The sequence below is a fragment of the Carassius gibelio genome, chromosome A12 (assembly GCF_023724105.1).
Source record: "Carassius gibelio isolate Cgi1373 ecotype wild population from Czech Republic chromosome A12, carGib1.2-hapl.c, whole genome shotgun sequence".
Classification (NCBI taxonomy): Eukaryota; Metazoa; Chordata; class Actinopteri; order Cypriniformes; family Cyprinidae; genus Carassius; species Carassius gibelio.
Window position 1 is genome coordinate 11,615,332 of NC_068382.1, and position 18,822 is coordinate 11,634,153.

At 38.3% G+C, this 18,822-nt stretch overlaps 2 protein-coding genes across 3 annotated transcripts; one reads left to right on the top strand and one right to left on the bottom strand.

Annotated features, from left to right (window-relative positions):
* Positions 1–303: 303 nt before the first annotated feature.
* On the top strand, positions 304–5,630 carry LOC128025121 (actin, aortic smooth muscle). Its single transcript, XM_052611161.1, has 9 exons — positions 304–467; positions 1,534–1,705; positions 2,094–2,222; positions 2,760–2,870; positions 3,905–3,989; positions 4,067–4,228; positions 4,445–4,636; positions 4,734–4,915; positions 5,110–5,630. Exons 2-9 carry the CDS (start codon positions 1,577–1,579, stop codon positions 5,251–5,253), a joined length of 1,134 nt encoding a protein of 377 aa, XP_052467121.1. The 5' UTR covers positions 304–467; positions 1,534–1,576; the 3' UTR covers positions 5,254–5,630.
* A 666-nt stretch (positions 5,631–6,296) lies between these two features.
* LOC128025118 (AMSH-like protease) lies at positions 6,297–18,105 on the bottom strand. Of its 2 annotated transcripts, XM_052611157.1 has the most exons (11): positions 16,982–18,105; positions 15,235–15,341; positions 12,552–12,769; positions 12,289–12,364; positions 11,365–11,460; positions 10,943–11,252; positions 10,181–10,305; positions 9,570–9,707; positions 8,229–8,341; positions 7,673–7,772; positions 6,297–7,547 (listed from the first exon to the last, which is right to left on the bottom strand). In XM_052611157.1, exons 2-11 carry the CDS (start codon positions 15,262–15,264, stop codon positions 7,491–7,493), a joined length of 1,263 nt encoding a protein of 420 aa, XP_052467117.1. In that variant the 5' UTR covers positions 15,265–15,341; positions 16,982–18,105; the 3' UTR covers positions 6,297–7,490. The 2 variants fall into 2 exon arrangements, with proteins under 2 accessions (XP_052467117.1, XP_052467118.1); XM_052611158.1 differs by lacking the exon at positions 15,235–15,341 and having other exon boundaries at positions 16,982–17,602.
* Between the last annotated feature and the right edge of the window lie 717 nt (positions 18,106–18,822).

The window sequence follows — 18,822 nt, forward strand, 5'->3', positions numbered from 1 at the left end:
TTTTACAACATGGTAGTCTGAATTTCCACACTGCCAAGTCCTTTTAGTGTGTGACCAAAACCCTAATGATGTGATCTCAATTTACTTTGCTGTTCTTTCTCAGTTTTAGGACTGGGCCATGATATGTGTCTGTGTAGTAGAGCCTGGCTCAGCACTCTGTTTATGTTCCTGCATGGTGAGGTCCCCAAAATTTCCAAGGAGAAAAAAAGGAAAAGGGCCATTGGAATGCCCTGAGTGATGAGGCAGGAGGCCGCACCGCTGCCGCCCGGATTGGAGTGTTTTCTCCCAGTCATCCCTATAAGGCTTTAGTGGAGTGAGGCTACCGTTCTGAGTGCAGCCCAGGCTCCTTGTTTGGGATGTGGGAGGGTGCGGGGAGCAGGGATGGGAACTACATAAGTACACCACAAGCCAGCCAGTGTTACACCATCACCAAGTGGCAAAATCCCCCCCGGCCCAGCACTGTCAGGGTAAGTGTCATTCATCTCGCCTCACCCCACTCACATCCTCTCTCTTTTTTTCTCTCACTCTCCATCTCTTTCTGTCCATGCAGCTTTGTACTTTGCAAGTGTTTCCTGATGCTGATAGACTCAAATGAGGTTTTGTCAAGCTTGAACTTGAAACATGCTGTTGTTTAGAGAAAAGGTTTCTGCACATACTGTATGTAAGGTTCTTTTACAAAGTTTTGGTTGGTAAGAGTGTTTTGTGAAATGTGTTTTAGATTAATCTTAATTTAAGTAAATATTAATTTGTGATGTTTTTGGCAATGGTGCTTCTAAAGATTATCCTTGGAAGTGTTTCTAAAAGTGCAGTAGATAGATTTTCTTTTTGCATTTACCAAAAGATACTACTGAAATCATTCATTTTTATGAGGAACTAATATGCACATACATGTCTAATGCATATATTTTTTAGCATCTGTAATTGTATGATGATGCTGATTGTTAAGGGCTCGGAGTTTGTAAATGATGGTGAGGACCTGGAATTAGGACGGCTTTGGAAGCCCATTTGATTTGTGAGGTTTATGACTAAATATGGTTCTTCTGGACCACTGACCCATCCCTTCTTTTCCTCACCCACTCTCTTTTTTCATAAAGTATTGTAGACAGGCAGAGACAGAGGGAGGGAGAGTCCAAAAAGAGACATGCTTCCCCATCATTTCCAAATTAGGAAGTTTTCCCATGGTGCACTTAGTAAGGGCTTCAGGATGGATTTAAAGAGTGTGTGTGTGTGTGTCCGTGTGTTACACACATACAGTACAACGAGGATTTTGGATATTGCCATCTTTTTTGGGGAAATTTTATTCAACTAATTATAATTATAACCCTGCGCTAAAAGGAATATTGATCATTTTTAGAATAACATGTATTTTTATTTTATTTAGGAATATTATCCCTTTTAGGACAGATCCAAAATGTATTTCAAAGGGGATTTAGCTTATTTCAGGAATCCAACCCAAACTGAAGCAAACTATCATTACATGCTTGACATGAGCTAAAGGTATGTATACAGCATTAAAAATGAACTTTCTTGCAGTGATTGTCTCCTGTAGGAGTAAGGAAGGAAATCCGAGCAGAAAATGTGTGACGACGAGGAAAGCACTGCCCTTGTGTGTGACAATGGATCAGGACTGTGCAAGGCAGGCTTCGCCGGGGATGATGCTCCCAGAGCAGTGTTCCCCTCCATAGTGGGTCGTCCCAGACACCAGGTGTGTGAGCACTGCAGTCATTCACATCCAACATCAATGAGTATTAAGGAATATATACAATACAATATATCAAATACAAGCTAAAATACATACATATATATATATATATATATATATATATATATATATATATATGTATGTATGTATGTATGTATATTAGCTTGTTTTTGATGTAAGTTGTAGCTTATTGTAGACTTGCAGACTTGAAGTGGGTGGCAATTCACAGTCGTTTAATGTTTTGCACATTTTACTTATTTATCTTGATCTGATTCCAGTGCTTTGTGGAAAGTTGGACTACAGCCCAGTGTCTGCACTGTACAAGATTGAAATGATAGAATTAACTTGAACTCACTCTTACTGTGTTAACCGCTGTTTACTTTTTTCTTAGGGAGTAATGGTGGGAATGGGGCAGAAAGATAGTTACGTCGGTGATGAGGCGCAAAGCAAAAGGGGTATCCTGACCCTCAAGTACCCTATCGAGCACGGCATCATCACAAACTGGGATGACATGGAAAAAGTAAGCAGATCCCATCAAACAAGCATACAGACTGCAAACCTGAACTATTTGATTCCAGATAAAGAGGAGCTCTAAACAGTCTACCAAAAATATCTCTTATCTTTCCATGAGCATGCCTTATTGTACATCAGGCTTACATTTTTCCATAGTTTTGTACATTTCCATATTACATACAATTTGCAGTAATGGCCCTCAAGGTCTTTCGTCCTGTATCTCCTAGTATCTACACATACATTTTCTACATCTACGTCAATCCCTATTCCCACTGATGACTCACTGTGACAATATCTCTCATGTCCCGCATTTCACACCTCGTGGTGTTAACACATACACAACAGATGGAATTATTCCCTATCTATCCATCTCAGCCAACGCGGTACCTCCTGATTGGGATCTGTTTGTTAAACTGTAATTCTGAGAATCAGATTTCACTCTCTACACAAGAACACAAAGTGATTCGTTTTCATCTGTTATCTTAAAAGTGCATTTCATGTGACAGCCATTTATCCATTAATGTCCATTGTTTGTGTTCACCAGATCTGGCATCACTCTTTCTACAACGAGCTCCGTGTGGCTCCAGAGGAGCACCCCACTCTACTGACAGAGGCCCCTCTCAATCCCAAAGCCAACAGGGAAAAGATGACCCAGGTTTGAGCTGAATGCATGGGTGAATGAGAAAGCAGTAAAACTTTATTTGCTTCAACTCCAGCTTATCTCTTTTACACCTTCAGGGTATTGAGATGTTATCAGGTACGCCTACAGTAGTATCACCAGACAAAGGGGGAATTCATTTGCAAGCGGTATTTGGTGCTCAGTTATGCAGAAGGCACCGGAAAGTAAACTGTGGAATTGTGATTGTGTAATTTATGTAGTGCAAATAAATGTTACTGTCAAACCGTAAATGTTGATTGTAAGTGTTGAATGCATTTAACTGCTACGATTATCAGTAGTAAGAATAAAAACCCATTGTGGCTTTGGAAGTAGAAGAAAATTCCCCAACGGTGGCTTCAAACTGCATGTTTGAGGTATATCTATGTGTAATTTATACGAATCTGAAATATTGCTTTAATATTAATTGGTGCTCAAGAGACATTTCTAATTCTTATTAAATGTCGATAACAGGTTATACGTTTTTCTTGATTCTTTGATGACTATAAGGTCCAAAGGAACAGAAAATTTTTTTAGCACTGTAAATGTCTCTACTTTCACTTCTGACTAATTTAATGCGTCCTGGTTGAATAGTATTAATCTCTTAAAATTAAAATAAAAAATAAAATTACATTTCCAGGGGGCAGTAGTTATAATGTGTTCTGATTGCTTCAAACTGGCATCTTGCCTGCTCGGACTGATCATAAACAGAATTCATACGAGTCATTTGTTTAGGGGAAACATCTACACTGGTTGTGCTGTATATTTTAGATTAACAAAATCTCGGCTCATTCGCTTGTAATTCAGACAAAACTGGCCACGTCGTATCTTAGTTTTTGCATGCAGCCAGTCATGACAATTCTTCAAAAATACACATTTACAGTTACATAGAGTGATCTGCAGATTTTAACAGTCAGTCTCTTGGCATTGTCAAAGAGAAGATTAATCAGAAATCAATATTTTAACCTACTGTTCAGTAAAACCCAGAAGCACTTGGTTGATTGTTCATAAACAGTGCTGTTCTCACCTTCCAGATCATGTTTGAGACCTTCAATGTTCCAGCCATGTATGTAGCTATCCAAGCGGTGCTGTCCCTCTATGCTTCTGGTCGTACAACAGGTCAGTTCACCTGTCAGACAGGTCATAGCTCATATTTGACTCACATTATTACCAAGTACTTTATTATTGTCGAACAGGCATTGTCCTCGACTCTGGTGATGGTGTCACCCACAATGTGCCCATTTACGAGGGCTACGCTCTTCCGCATGCCATTATGCGTTTGGACTTGGCCGGCCGTGATCTCACTGACTACCTCATGAAGATCCTAACTGAACGAGGCTACTCATTCGTCACCACTGGTGAGTCTGGAAACACACAGGACCAGCATAATGACGTGAAATATAGTTTTTACGCTTATATTTTAAATATAACAAGAAACAACTGCCAATAAAACTTACATGAAAACGTGTTCGAATTAGTATCATTTGAATGTCTCAGCTGAAATTGAATTACTATTTTAGAATATAGGTTTAACAATGTTGTCTTACCAAGTCTTTCTCATTTGCCTTGTATAGCTGAAAGAGAAATCGTCCGAGACATCAAGGAGAAGTTGTGCTATGTGGCGCTGGACTTTGAGAATGAGATGGCCACCGCAGCCTCTTCCTCCTCTCTGGAGAAGAGCTACGAGCTTCCTGATGGACAGGTCATCACCATCGGCAATGAGAGGTTCCGCTGCCCTGAGACACTCTTCCAGCCATCCTTCATCGGTGATCTCTCGTTTCTCTTTATTCCCTCTCTTTACAAGTGATGAATTCACAGCACTTTGATATAAATGCTCAAATGCCTTGATCTGTGCTTTGTTAGGAATGGAATCTGCTGGCATCCATGAAACCACCTACAACAGCATCATGAAATGCGACATTGACATCCGTAAGGACCTGTACGCCAACAACGTGCTGTCTGGTGGTACCACCATGTACCCCGGTATTGCAGACAGGATGCAGAAGGAGATCACTGCTCTGGCCCCCAGCACCATGAAGATCAAGGTCAGCATAGGCCAAAGATCTGATTCGATCATTCGTTTTTCATACATTGTTCCAACTACTTAAAGAATGTACATAAAATATAGACAAAAAAATAATAAACATAAAACAGCAAAAGTAAAAACAAATAAAAAATATTAATATTAACTTTATCATCAATACTAAAATAGCCCTGCTTCTACCTTGTATGTACTCAGATCATCGCCCCACCTGAGCGCAAGTACTCAGTATGGATTGGCGGCTCCATCCTGGCTTCCCTCTCCACCTTCCAGCAGATGTGGATAAGCAAGCAGGAGTATGACGAGGCCGGGCCATCCATTGTGCACCGCAAGTGCTTCTAAAGGACACCTCCAACTCCCTCCTGTTCCCCTAATTCTGCTATTGCTTCATGGCCTGTAAACTGTGAATGTTCCCTTTACTTCCCTCTATTGTTTTGTCTTTGCACTGCCCACATCTGTTTCAATATTTTGATTTAATTATGTCCTGACAATATAGAGTTGTTTTAAATGGGTTAAAAAGCTTGATTGTGCTGCCAGTTTGAAAGATTGGGGAGATTCCTCGGGGTGGCAAGACTCCCGAGATGAGAAGAGGGTATTGAGGAACAGGGCTCATTCTCCCGTTTGTGTTAAAATGCTACAAGGTAACACAACTGCTTTCAGACCGTCTGTATGGATATCATATGATAACTCCATGAAGGAATAAAGCTTTGCAATAATAACCTGTATTTCATCTCTTTTGTTTTTTTGCATAAAAAAAAAAATTACACAGCACAGGATTAATATTTAAAAAATAAAAATGAACTCATTTACATTATATTCTTAAAATCGTTTTAATACATAGAAATAACTCACCGTATATATGATAAAATGTCTGTATACAGAGGGTTCCTAAAGAAAACTTGGAAGTATTTAAAATGGTGAATTCCACAAATTGAAAAACCTAATGAATCAAATCTTAAAAGGTGCTCTTCTAGTTCATCTCTATATTTATTCAGCTAGAAATTGCTCTTTTTGAGTGCAATTTATGTTAAAAGAAACTATTATTCTTTATAATTATTAATATCATCAAAATGATTCCATTTCTTTATTTTATTTTCATTTTTTAAAGAATCATTGATTTCTAGTGATCATAAGGGACAAGAACAAAAGCCATGGAAAATCACTGGTCAAAAAAAGGCAAGATGTTTTTTTTTTTTTAACTATTATGTCCCCATTTTTGAGCCAAAATACCCAGTATGTTGAAGAATGTGTGAGCAATCCATATCCTGTGATGAATCATGCTTCCTTCTCATTTCATCATTCCATTTTCAGTTTACTTGGGTATATGAACACGCTTTTCACTCAAAATCAATTACAGATTAAAAAAAAAATACAGCATCATGCTGTTTCATAACAGAGGTATTTTGCTTTTATTAACAAATGCGCAGAGGATAAAATTGTGTTTGTACAGACACACAAGCCTCCTTGTACTCTCTTGAGCACAAAGAACCACAACAGCAAATCTCAGTGGAGCCACTGGCACACAGCAATAGACTGAAGAAACAATCCAATGCCACATTATACAAGAATTACAGGATACAGTGAACACCCCTCTGAACTGCATGGAGTTCACAAGTTATCATATAATGGATTTCGTCTCCCACTGGTGACTAAAAGTTTTCTTCCCAAACCATAAAAATAGTGGAGCCAAAAATCAAATGTTAAATGTTAAAATGAGGCAATGAAACCCTGAGAATAGTGCATTTAAGACCCTCTGGGGATGTCTCTTAGGTTTCTATGCTTATTCTATTATGGGTAATTTGGTCTCGTCTAAGAGATCCCAATCTTTTTTTATACTTTCCAAAAGTCACTTTCCTTGTAATCAGATCCACAATGGAAAAAATGCTGAACTTGGAAATCAAAACAGTCCGCTCACTGGTCAACGTCATATCACATCATTAGGCTGGAGTTGAAAAAGACAGAAATTCTTTAGCCTGAACTTTTATCCTAACTGCCATTATATACACAAAGTTTAATTATCAACCATTCAACCAAAAAAATGATAACATAGTAAGGCATAAAAATGACTCTCATATAGCAATCCAATTTATTTTAGTACTGGCAGCAAACACAAAACTAGAAAATTCAGTTAAGTTTAAAAAAAAATTATCTTCTTTCTTTGTGTACTTTGTGTTAAAGTGAGAACTGCAAGTTATATCACTGGATAACAAAAGACAAATCACACACACAACTTCCTGAAACCATTTCACATGTGTAGCAGCCTCATAGTATGCCTTGATAAAGGGCGCCACCTTGTGGACAAAACCAAAACAGCAGTCAGAGGATGAGATGGAACAATCTGACCAAAACATTTATGTTAAACACCTGGCTATGAACAAAAAGCGCACGATGACCTAAAAAACACAAAACACCATTGGAACACCTCAATAACTTCACCAAACCTGCTCACAGTGAAATTTGCAGCTGAGGGATTCTAGATTTTTGTAAAATAAATAAATAGAAAAAAAGAATTCAAGTAAAGAAAGATATAAATATTCCCAAAGGTTTGCAGATAATGAAATATTTCCTCTCTTCCTCTGTCACCTGAGGTCCAGAACTGTCGTTTTCGTGTCCTTCACCACAATGTGCTTGCAAATCTGCAAATAGAAAAAATGATTTTTCACTTCTCTAAAAGTGTTTCAATTTTGATGTCAACATTTGGAACAGAAGGCACACATAGCTGCCGATTCTCATATTCACAGCAGGAACAAAGGGTACTTACAGTGAACAGAGGAGGGTCTTTAGAGTGGGGGTGAAAACCTTTCAATCTGCATCCAGCCACTTCTCCCATTCCAGCACTGGTGAGGCGGAACACTCCCGTGCTGAAGAAGCGAATGACACACATCTTATTGATCTCGATGATGTTTGTTTACATACATATTACACTTTTTCTTAATAAGACCTTTATTTTTATTTATTTTTGTTGGAGTACAGTATGCATGGGTTCATAGTATGCATGCATATATTTCGGAAATCTAGTCATTAAAAAAAAAAAAAGAATAAATAAATAAATTTAGACAAATGATTAACTATAAAATATATTTGCATGGAGTCATTCATTTAATTTATTTACATTATTTTATTTTATTTTATTTTTTACAACCAGAATCCTGAACTGATTCATGAATGTTTCAATGATAAACAACTGTTAAACAATCAAAACCATTGTTAAAAAATAAATCAATGTGCATTACTCTGATGTAGTGCTTTAGAGACTGCAGATGAAAAAAGGTTTGGGTTGTGTGAACACAATGGAGTTTTATTAGTATCATACTCACTCATTGTGTTTCGGTGCGCAAACAATGGCGATGGCCTCCGGTAACATGAGCTGATAAGAGCTGTGTGTGTGCAGATCCACGCTGGAGAGGAAGGCTGTCTGTGTCGGGTGTGTCTATGAGCCAAAAATGCAAAAATTCTAATTAACGCCATTAAGTAGCCCTTTATTTTTATACAGCTATGAAATAATTTAACCATGCAAAATGAAAACCAATTAAGAATTAAAAAAAACAGGCTATTAAGAATAAAAGTTCAGTAAATTTTTTAAACCATGGTTATAACCGTTTCCATGCTGATCCTCAGACTGATGCCCATCATATTAATAAAACTGAATCAGTGTTTAACTGCATGGTCAGATACTTCTAGAAGTAGCCTATTTACATACACTTCTGTTCAAAAGTTTGAAGAAGTCTCACCGTGGCTGCATTTATTTGATCAAAATACAGTAAAATGCAATCATTTTTTTCTAATATTATTACAATGTTAAAATAAATGTTTGAATTTGAATATATTTATTATTCCCATGATGGAAAATCTCAATATTGGGCAGCCATTGCTCCAGACTTCAATGTCACATGAATACCAGTCTAAAAGATTAAGATTAAAACATTACACATTTCAGCAATCCTTGCTGGATAAAACTATTAATCCCTAAAAAAAAAAACATCTTACATATCTTACATATATTATTTTTATTAGTTAAAGAACATAATGCTACAGCAAAAACTAGTAGCAAAACTAATAAATTTCAAGTTAAGACTAGTCAATTATAAAATAATTACTTGTAAAATAACACTGCATAATGTTCTTTATATAAAAGAAGTATAGATTAATCTTTGTTCATGCTGTACAGGCAGGTATAGCAGTCTAATGTCACTTTTAGAATGAATGCACGGATCTAACATATCAAAACACAAAAATGCGCCAAAAACAGCATGTGAGTACCAAAATAAGTTTGCCTCTTCTTGCACTTGAATGGTTTCAAATTGCTTGCATGCATAAATCATGCTGAATTGTGGGACCTGGTCTATACAGATCACGGACCAACTACGAACAGTTGAACCACTATTTTAGAGAGTATGGAGGGTACCTTTTATTGCGAATTAAAATCAGATTAGCCAAACTATTTACTAAACAAACACACAAGGGGAATAGGATATGAACATTGACTTCTCAAAATCTGTGAACATTTTTGCCACTTTCTGCAGGCTCAGATTCTGTGTGGGCCTGAAAATTAGTCACCAGCAAGCTTTTCACCTGCCAAAGGTATGAAAAAAGAGGCGCACATTCATAATTTTGGTGTTCAGAAATTACATGGCAGTCTAAAAAAGAGAGACACCCACATGGATCCAGCCCAGGGTCAGAAGATTATGATGGTCCTGGTAGCTGAACAGCTCTTCCACGTTCTCCATGTCACAGTAGTCAGGACCAGCAGACTGCTTGGGGACGATCACATGAGTCAGCACAAACTCATTGTGTGTCTGCGGGACAACAAAACTGATTTCAGTTTGTCTGTTATCATTTTCTATTATCCTACGATTCATTCTTTATGGCAGCTGAGCATAAGGTTGCTGTAAAGAACTGTGGGACTGACAGGTGAAGCAAGTGATGAAAGTGTACAACGGGAAAGAAGTCAGAGACGGATTGCAGGTGGTTGGTGAATAAGACACTAAAAAATTCTATGTAATGCTCATGAATAATGTCAGTTAAAAGTATGAGGAAGTTCCTTGAGTGAACACCTAGTATTTACACTGATTGTGCAACACTGAAGCTCCTAGTTTTACAGTGAATGAGAAAGGTTGCATGCAACTAGCCAAAAAAAAAAAAAAGCATGATTGACCTTTAACACTCCCCAAACAATATTCACACTCACTTCAGGAAAGGATTAGGAAAAATCTGCAATTTCAAGAACAAAAGTCCACAGAAAAGAGCTATGCTCCAGCTGAGGCCTTACCAGTTTTCCACAGAGAACTCCACACGTCTCAATTCCTCTCGCCGTGTTACTGTCAGCCAGCAGAAGGAACCTGTAAGTCAGGTCTCGTGGGATTAAAACTCGCCTCAGGCCTTCAACACGCTGATCTAGAAACACACAGGGACATACTGTAGATCTGCTAATAACACAAGCAGAGGATAATATACAGTGAGACAGGTATCCTTGCAAAACAAACGCCTTCAGAATCAATAGAAGCTTTCTAGCATTCTGAACATGCTTATTTTGTGATAATGAAATACATTATCCTATGCATTGTGTCCATTTGGCTGTTCAGTTTTAATCTTTTTATTCAGCCTGGAAACATTAAATTGATCAAAGGTGACAGTAAAGACATATACAACATATGAACTTTCTATTCATTAAAGGAACCTGAAAAAATGTGCCACAGTTTTCATAAAAGTATTAAACAGAAATTTTAAAGCATATTAAAATAGAAAAAAGTCATTTCAAATTACAATAATATTTCAGAATATTTTCTCTTTTTACTGAATTTTGATCAAATACAGGCAGTCTTGGTGAGTGTGAGATAAATACAAAAATTTGATACCCCAAACTTTTAAATGGCAGCATAAATAAACTAACATAAATTATTTTATTATATGTAAACAATACCAATATGCAGTTTAACAAATAATGTATAAAAAAAACGTAATTATCAAAGAGCTGTGTATTAAATCACTAGAATTACTAACAGGCAAATATGAGATAGTTGAGGGCACTCACTTTGTATCGCTGCTAAGGTGGCTGCCGGTTTGGGGACAGGGGCCGCTGGTTTGTTCCGATTGGGGTCAAGGCGCACATGGTTTCTCTGGGTCTGGGATAAGCAAGACCCATCAGTTTGTTCAGGCACTTTGGGGACAGCCTCATCCCTGCGACTGGCCAACTCTTGTCTATGCAGTTGGTCCTCGAAGTAGCGGAACTGCTCAGACTCGATTTGCATCTTCCTGAGCTGTGCTACACGTTGCCGTTCCTCCTCCAGCAGAGACATCTTCTGCAGCCGTTCACTACACATGTCAACAGCCATGGCTTGAGTCTGCAAAAATATTCACACATCATGATTAATCTTCACATTAATGAAATGAATCTGAAATTTGACAAACGGGTATTTCATCAGCAGTGAATGAGAAGTACTCTGTCGAATGTACCTGACTCTTCAGATATTCATTGTGTTCTTTGCTGTATTTCTCATGGAGAAGTCTCTTCAGTTGGTCCTTCCGTGGAAAGGCCACTTCCTGCAATTTCTGTACATAATGAACAGATAATGGGACAAACATTAAGGGTTGTGTTACAGACAGCGAGTGCCAGATCAATATACGCTAACGCTTTCATGGACATAATGAGACACTTGAACAAATTACTCATCTTTTTTTTTTTTTTTTTTTTCAGGGACCAGCAGCAGACATTAACATCATTAGGTTAAAGAACCCATGAAATAAAAAATTGAGTTTTGTGGCTTTTAGTCATTGTCTGCTAGCACTGAGGCTATTTACAGTATATGCTAGAGGATGAAACATTTAGAAGATTATCTTCCAAAAATTTACCAAAAATATTGATCTCTCACGTTGCACTACAAATGTTGGTTCCAAAAGAAAAAAACAAATCTATAGCAATACCACAGTGAGAATGGCTCTGTAGCAATACCAATAACAATGCCATCAACTAGCAATAGTGTAAGCAAATGGTTAATGACTTTGACATTAACCTAAGATTATTAGTTTGAAAAAAGGACAAAATCGTTGATATGTCAAATCCTAACTTTTCCATTTTTCTTTTTTTTAAATATGTTGAGGCATAAAAAAAACGAATAAAGAAATTAATTAAAACAATAATATAAGAATACAGTTTTAATCAGACGTTTGTCTCTTAAACTAAAGTCAGTTTCATGTCACTATGCTTAAATGAAAGCAGGACGTGTGAAACAAGGAACAAGGCAAACCCACCATGTGAGCAGCTGAGGGCCTGACAAGTCCTCTAGCCAGGGTAATTGAGAATGCTGCTAATTAGATTTACAGTGGGCTGAGCGCAAGAGGGCTCGATCAGTTCCTGTGAGTGACATGCCAGGGGCTTACCTTCATTATTACTTGCTTCTCAGGGACGTTGCACTGCTGATAGTCCCTATGACTGGGGAGTTTCTCAACAAATAAACTGTGCAGAGAGTGAAAAAGGAAAATAAATGTGATGAATGATTGCCATGAATTAGAGAATACTATTTTAAAACAGCTATGAAGACAAAACAAAAATGGCCCAAGATGCTGGGAAAGACTCCATCATGCCTGTGACCTTGAATACTTTAGGACAAGCAATGCGATGCAATAAGGTCAAATAAACATACGTGATGAACTTGTTGTAGAGGACAAAGGCATTCTCCAGACTGCCTTCCTCTAGATAAACTGCTGCCATACGCTCCATCTCAATACCAGAGCGGAAGTAGCGTCTCGGGGCGATGTCTTCATTTATTTCAATGTTATAGCCCATTTTGCTGAGGGCCCGCACGCGTTCCACCGCTGGCAGAGTCACGTCAGTGTGATCTGGCTCGGCAGCTAACTTCTTCTGCGAATGGAGATGACAACAAAAACCATGTGAACACAGTGCAATGCCACACAAGGTACCCTCTGCAAACCATGAGACCATTATGATATAATGCACAAGAGTTTTATTAGTTGCGAAATATTACTGCTGATAAAGACATACAGTGATGTTTTTTTGGACAATTTAACCCTTTAGTTTCAATCGATTTTTCCTTATTTAGCCTGTTTTGTGTGCTTGAAGGAATAGTTCACCCCAAAATTTAAATTACCTCATTAATTCCCTCATGTCGTTCCAAACCTTTAAGTCCTTTGTTCATCTTCGGAACACAAATTAAGATATTTTTGATGAAATTCGAGAGCTTTCTGACCCTAAATAGACAGCCGCATAACTGAAACATTCAAGGCTCAGAAAGGTAGAAAGGACATCGTTAAAATAGTCCATGTTATATCAGTGGTTCATCCTTAATTTCATGAAACTATGAGAATACTTTTTGAGCGCAAAGCAAACAAAAATAAACATTTATTCAACAATTTCTTCTTTTCCATGTCAGTCTTCGACACCCATTTTCAAGAGTACTATGATGTACTGTATGCTTGTGATGCTGCTAACACAGGAGCCGGTGTTCTGATGCAGAACCCGGATGGTAGGGCTGTGCAAAAATCGAATGTAATTTTCATGCGCATCTCATCAGTAAAGACGCTCCTGTAATTAGAAGTATATCTCCAGCACGTGCATTCAAATCAGGGTTGCCAGGTTTTCACAAAACACGGCTCTGTATAGTAACTGCCGCTCCACCTGAACCAGTGTTGACAAGTCTGCGGTTGTTTTTCATGTCCACGGTTTGAAGCAACCCCGATACCAATAACGTGATATTTAGCCCCTGAAATGCGAATTTTACAAAGGCAACCCTGCCAAAAAACATATATTTTAACCCCGGGAAGCATTTTTTTATCGGGGATCATCCTGGAAACACAATTAGGCAAGTTTTGGACTACCGTATTTTACGGACTATAAGTCACACTTTTTTTCATAGTTTGGCTGGTCCTGCGACTTATAATCATGTGCGACTTATTTATCAAAATTAATTTGACATGAAACAAGAGAACATTACCGTCTACAGCCACGAGAGGGCGCTCTATGATGCTCAGTGCCCCTGTAGTCTAAGCTGAGAACATAGAGCGCCCTCTCGTGGCCGTAGACGGTAATGTTTTCTCTTGGTTCTTGGTTCTAAATAAATGCGGCTTATAGTCCAGTGCGACTTATATATGTTTTTTTCCTCGTCATGAAGTATTTTTGGACTGATGCGACTTATACTCAGGTGCGACTTATAGTCCGAGAAATACGGTAGGTTTGAGAAGCAACTGGGCAGGATTTATTGTGAAAACCTGGTAACCCTGATCTGAACGCACGTGCTGGAGATATACTTCTAATTACAGGAGCGTCTTTACTGATGAGATACGCATGAAAATCGTATTCGTTTTTTTGCACAACTCTACCGGATTGGCTGCGCCTTGTTTACAAGCAGAGAAGTGAACATGCATGCATCGTGACACTGTGAACATTGTGAACGATGTCCTTACTACCTTTCTGGGCCTTGAACGTGTCAGTTGCCTTGTTGTCTCTTGGATTTTGTGTTTCGAAGGTTTACGGGTTTGGAATGACATGAAGGGTGAGTAATTGATGACAGAATTTTAATTTTCTGGTGAACTATCCCTTCAAATATTTCCCACTCATTTTAAAAGTTTCAATCTGATGAGCTACATGAGTACAGAAGCAAAATGAAATTGAGCAAAAGTAGGAAGTCTGACGTAGTCAGGCTACTACATTATAGCTCTGCCAAATAAAAATGCTCTAGAATAGGCAAACTGAACTAGGATTGGTCCCCATAGAACATTTGTCCCAGAGACATCACAGGCCTCTGACAAACACAACATAAGCTCTGTTCATCACCCAGCTCGAGCGAACCGGAACACCCAGCAGCACCCACGCTGAGTTCGCTTCCAGCTCTCATACTAATGACTAAAAAGAGCCTCTGTTTTAGGGTCACTGAAAAGAGTGGGCGCCTTATCAACATGCAGCAGGACACTGATGGACTCCAACAAGGGCCTGCCTAGCTGTTACACTTACTGGACATGACAGATTGCTTGACTCTTGAAGAGCACATGCACACAAATCTGCGAATGTTGTGAAAAAGCCAAATTAAAAGTCTCTGTACTATTGTTGGAGAATAGCACTCTGTGTGGCCAGAATAAGAAGACTCTGTTTGATCATGCATTCACAAAGAGGGGAAACAAAGTGTGAAGGAGGTTACATCCGTTACTTCCCTCTAGCCCACTCCAGGATGAAGGGATCTAAATGACGGAGCAGCTGCAATGGGAATACTAATGGGAGTGAGTCAGAGAAAACCATTCTGCCCCTATGACCCAACTTCAAGTAATATCAGCTGTCCCCCACCCTCCTCCTCCTCCTCCCACAACACCACTCACCAGTGTGCTGAAACTGAAGCCCTGGTCCATGGTGAGTTTACAACACTGACTGGCAGGCTTCAATCCTCCCTATGCATCCATCTGTCATCTCCCAAGATGATTCCAAGCTGAGGAGCAAGAATATCAAATCTGGCATCACAGCAGTTCTGTTAAGAAGGTCGATACAGCCTTTCTTTTCAGTTACTTTCAGTATCACTAGCTTAGGCTACAACTCTCCGCTTTAGAATTCCAAGCATATTCTTCCTAATCTATTAACACGGTTATCATGCCCTGTGCATTTCCATGGGGATTGTCAAATATAATTCAGCATCTCTGTCCAAATAACACGGTTATTCATTCCAGAATCTGTGCTACAGTTGCTATGACAGCTTGTTACCATGCAGCAAAATATGGTGACTCATGGATATCTTCTTTGCTGTGAAAAAGAACCTTGGTGAGCTTTTTCATTTTGCACAAAGCTAGGTACATATTGGATGGTTTCTTTCTTTTTTACTCTTTGAAAACTGAGTACAGCAAATTGCAAATTAACAAATGGAAAAGTACCACCACCACAGAAGATTACATTCTGAATATCGATTCCATGGCAGCTTAAAGTAGATGCACTGTTAAAATAAGAGAGCAGTGTAAAGGAGATGTGACAGATTTAACACCGAGCAATCTCTGATAATTAGGGCCTTGCATAACATAAATTTGTATTTAATTAGTTAAGAAAACATATTATAAATGTAGATTACATGCATATATTATATATATATATATATATACACACACACACACACACACACACACACACACACATACATTTATACATATACATATATATATATATATATATATATATATATATATATATATATATATACATACATACATACACACATATACATTATTATTTCAGTCTGACACATACCATTTTATATATGCATAGAATGGTATGTGTCAGACTGAAATCACTCTCCACAATACTAAGGGTATTATGGTGTTCTTCTGAAGTCTAAAGAGGGTTTATACAGTAAAGCACAAGCATTTTCAAGGAGGGATGAGCGGTTCTTCAACATATTTTAAAAACCAAGTAAATCAAACTGCAGTGCACATCTGCAAACATGTATGTGTTAGGTAAACAAATCTTTATGACTGTGTCTCGTGATTAAACTATTAACATGATGACTATTCTTACCAAGTTTGTCTAAATAGCCATTTCTATTAATATGCCTGAAATGTATTTTGCCAAAGTTCATGAAGGACTCATTCCTGTCCAGCCTGACTAAATCAGGCTCTAATATATTATACCGTATTATTTGTAATTAAATACATTACAGTGAGTACTGTGGGTATAAGTAATATTACACTAAAGTAACTTTATAATTTCCAATCTCCTGATTCATTGTCGTCCTCATATAGTAAATACGTTAATATTTCTGTCACTGTAAATTTACGATACAAATGCATTTTATATGATTAACATCTCAAGTGCTCAGACTTGTAGCTCCCTCAATATTCAGTCAACATTAATACGTCAAGCTAAAATCCTACAGCACATATATGATCTTTATAATCATACAGATCATACAAATAATATTACTTTATCAGTAAACCTGTCCCAATGACCAGATACATTCACCTGAAAATATTGCATCTATTACATTTAAACATTCATTTAAAAACCGTTTAGAAACAAAACCAGTAATAATTATAGCCCTGATTTATTACCAGAAAATAAAATGTATAAATACAATAAAATCCTCACCTGTAAGAGAAGGACTGATGTGATCCCATGCTCGACATTCCTACAATCGTCACAAGTGGCACATGCTAGAATTCAGCTCGAAAACAGGCAACTCGCGGAAATAAAAGAGCAGGCTTTTTATTATTGTCTAAAACTCTCGGTCTTTTGCCTTTGTGCCTCATGGAAGCTTTGTTCTTTTGGCATTGATATACGTGCAAAGCTAAAATGGCTGATTGCTGTCTTTCAGAGCGAATAACCCCGCGATGACAGACGGTTCACTCGGAGCTCTGCGAGCCAGATGAATGCTGCTATGACAGAGGTGCTTTTACTGGCTGTGTTTCAAAACCTCACGAGCCGCCTATCTAGTCAGCATCCGGATCCTCTGGATTCTTCTATGATGCCCTAACGCCGTCTTGTTCACTAGATTTGAGCCGTAACCAGTGTGACAGCTAAAGGGGCTGGGAATGACTGTACGTCTGTAAAGGTAGATGCATGACATGTACAACTACAAGCAAGCTTTTAATTTGATAAACAGTTAGACACTCTCAAATATTACATTATTTTTAAGCATCGACCAATTACAAAGTAGCCTATATGATTCACATTATAAAGGCTGTGGAGCCTAACATGTTCTTCTCGAACTGTTTTGCATGTATTTTTTGAAATGTTACGCCAGAAAAATAAATATTGACTGACATAAGATTTGTATACTGGTTCTTTTTTTTTTTTTAATCCACCAGATGGGGCACAACTCTTCCGATTCGACAAATCACACCTGCCTATAACACGACTACCGATCAAATCAAAACTCTTAAAATAATAAATATAGCTCCATCTAAACTATCGAAACCCGTTTCTGACGCAGTTGAGTAAAATATGATTCTGTAAATCATAAAAAACTGTGCCGCAATGTCGGCCAATTATAAGAGCTTGTTTTGTTTTTTGTTGTTTCTCGTGAAGTTTCCTATAAATATGAACAGATGCGAGGTTTTGGGAGGGGATTATGTCTAAAATACATTAGTGTTTGACCTACATTTTCTCCGCAAAATTCGTCCGCAGAATGATAATTGTGGAAGAGAACTAATCCCACTGGAATCCACCGCTACACACCTGAACTGCACTTATTGCGTCCTGACGCACTGTATGCGTCATTGTTGACCACACTCTTATCTGAAGCGCTGTTTCATACAGTTTACACAGACACAGGTAGAAACATAGACTGTACAAAAACAGAAAGCAAACAAGTTAGCAAAGGGCTGTTCGTTTTATAAAATAACATTCTGCATTTACCAGTAGTTCAATTCCAGGCTGCAGCAAAGTCAGATTGTGCAGAAGAATCATCTGTTTCCTGTGGTCTTGTCCTGGTGCTCCTCTGAGACAAGGTCTTTACAGGGGATCTGTATCTGGGGCTCTAGTTGTCCTGGTCTCCGCTGTCTTTCAGGGCAGTAGAGGTCCTTTCTAGGTGCTGATCCACCATCTGGTCTGGATACGTACTGGATCCGGGTGACTGCAGTGACCCTCTGATCTGGACACAGACTGGATCTGGTGGCCACGGTGACCTCGGAACAAGAGAGAAACAGACAAATATTAGCGTAGATGCCATTCTTCTAATGATGTAGAAAGTACGGTGTTATGTGAAGTGTTCCGGTTCCAGTTTACCTAATTAATGCAGCCTAAAAATCCTTTAACGGATTTGGATATTAAAAGCATATTAGTATGTTATGTGTATGCCAGGTTAAAGAGATGGGTCTTTAATCTAGATTTAAACTGCAAGAGTGTGTCTGCCTCCCGAACAATGTTAGGTAGGTTATTCCAGAGTTTAGGCGCCAAATAGGAAAAGGATCTGCCGCCCGCAGTTGATT

What these genes read in the sequence shown, in the direction of transcription:
- LOC128025121 (XM_052611161.1), top strand. Translation starts at nt 1,577, where the DNA reads ATGTGTGACGACGAGGAAAGCACTGCCCTTGTGTGTGACAATGGATCA. An exon ending in CTACTCATTCGTCACCACTG is followed by an intron (nt 4,229 to 4,444) that starts GTGAGTCTGGAA and finishes TGCCTTGTATAG; the next exon opens with CTGAAAGAGAAATCGTCCGA. An exon ending in CCAGCACCATGAAGATCAAG is followed by an intron (nt 4,916 to 5,109) that starts GTCAGCATAGGC and finishes GTATGTACTCAG; the next exon opens with ATCATCGCCCCACCTGAGCG.
- LOC128025118 (XM_052611157.1), bottom strand. Translation starts at nt 15,264, where the DNA reads ATGGACCAGGGCTTCAGTTTCAGCACACTG. An exon ending in GCTTCAGTTTCAGCACACTG is followed by an intron (nt 12,770 to 15,234) that starts GTGAGTGGTGTT and finishes CTCCATTCGCAG; the next exon opens with AAGAAGTTAGCTGCCGAGCC. An exon ending in TGCGCACCGAAACACAATGA is followed by an intron (nt 7,773 to 8,228) that starts GTGAGTATGATA and finishes TCGCTTCTTCAG; the next exon opens with CACGGGAGTGTTCCGCCTCA.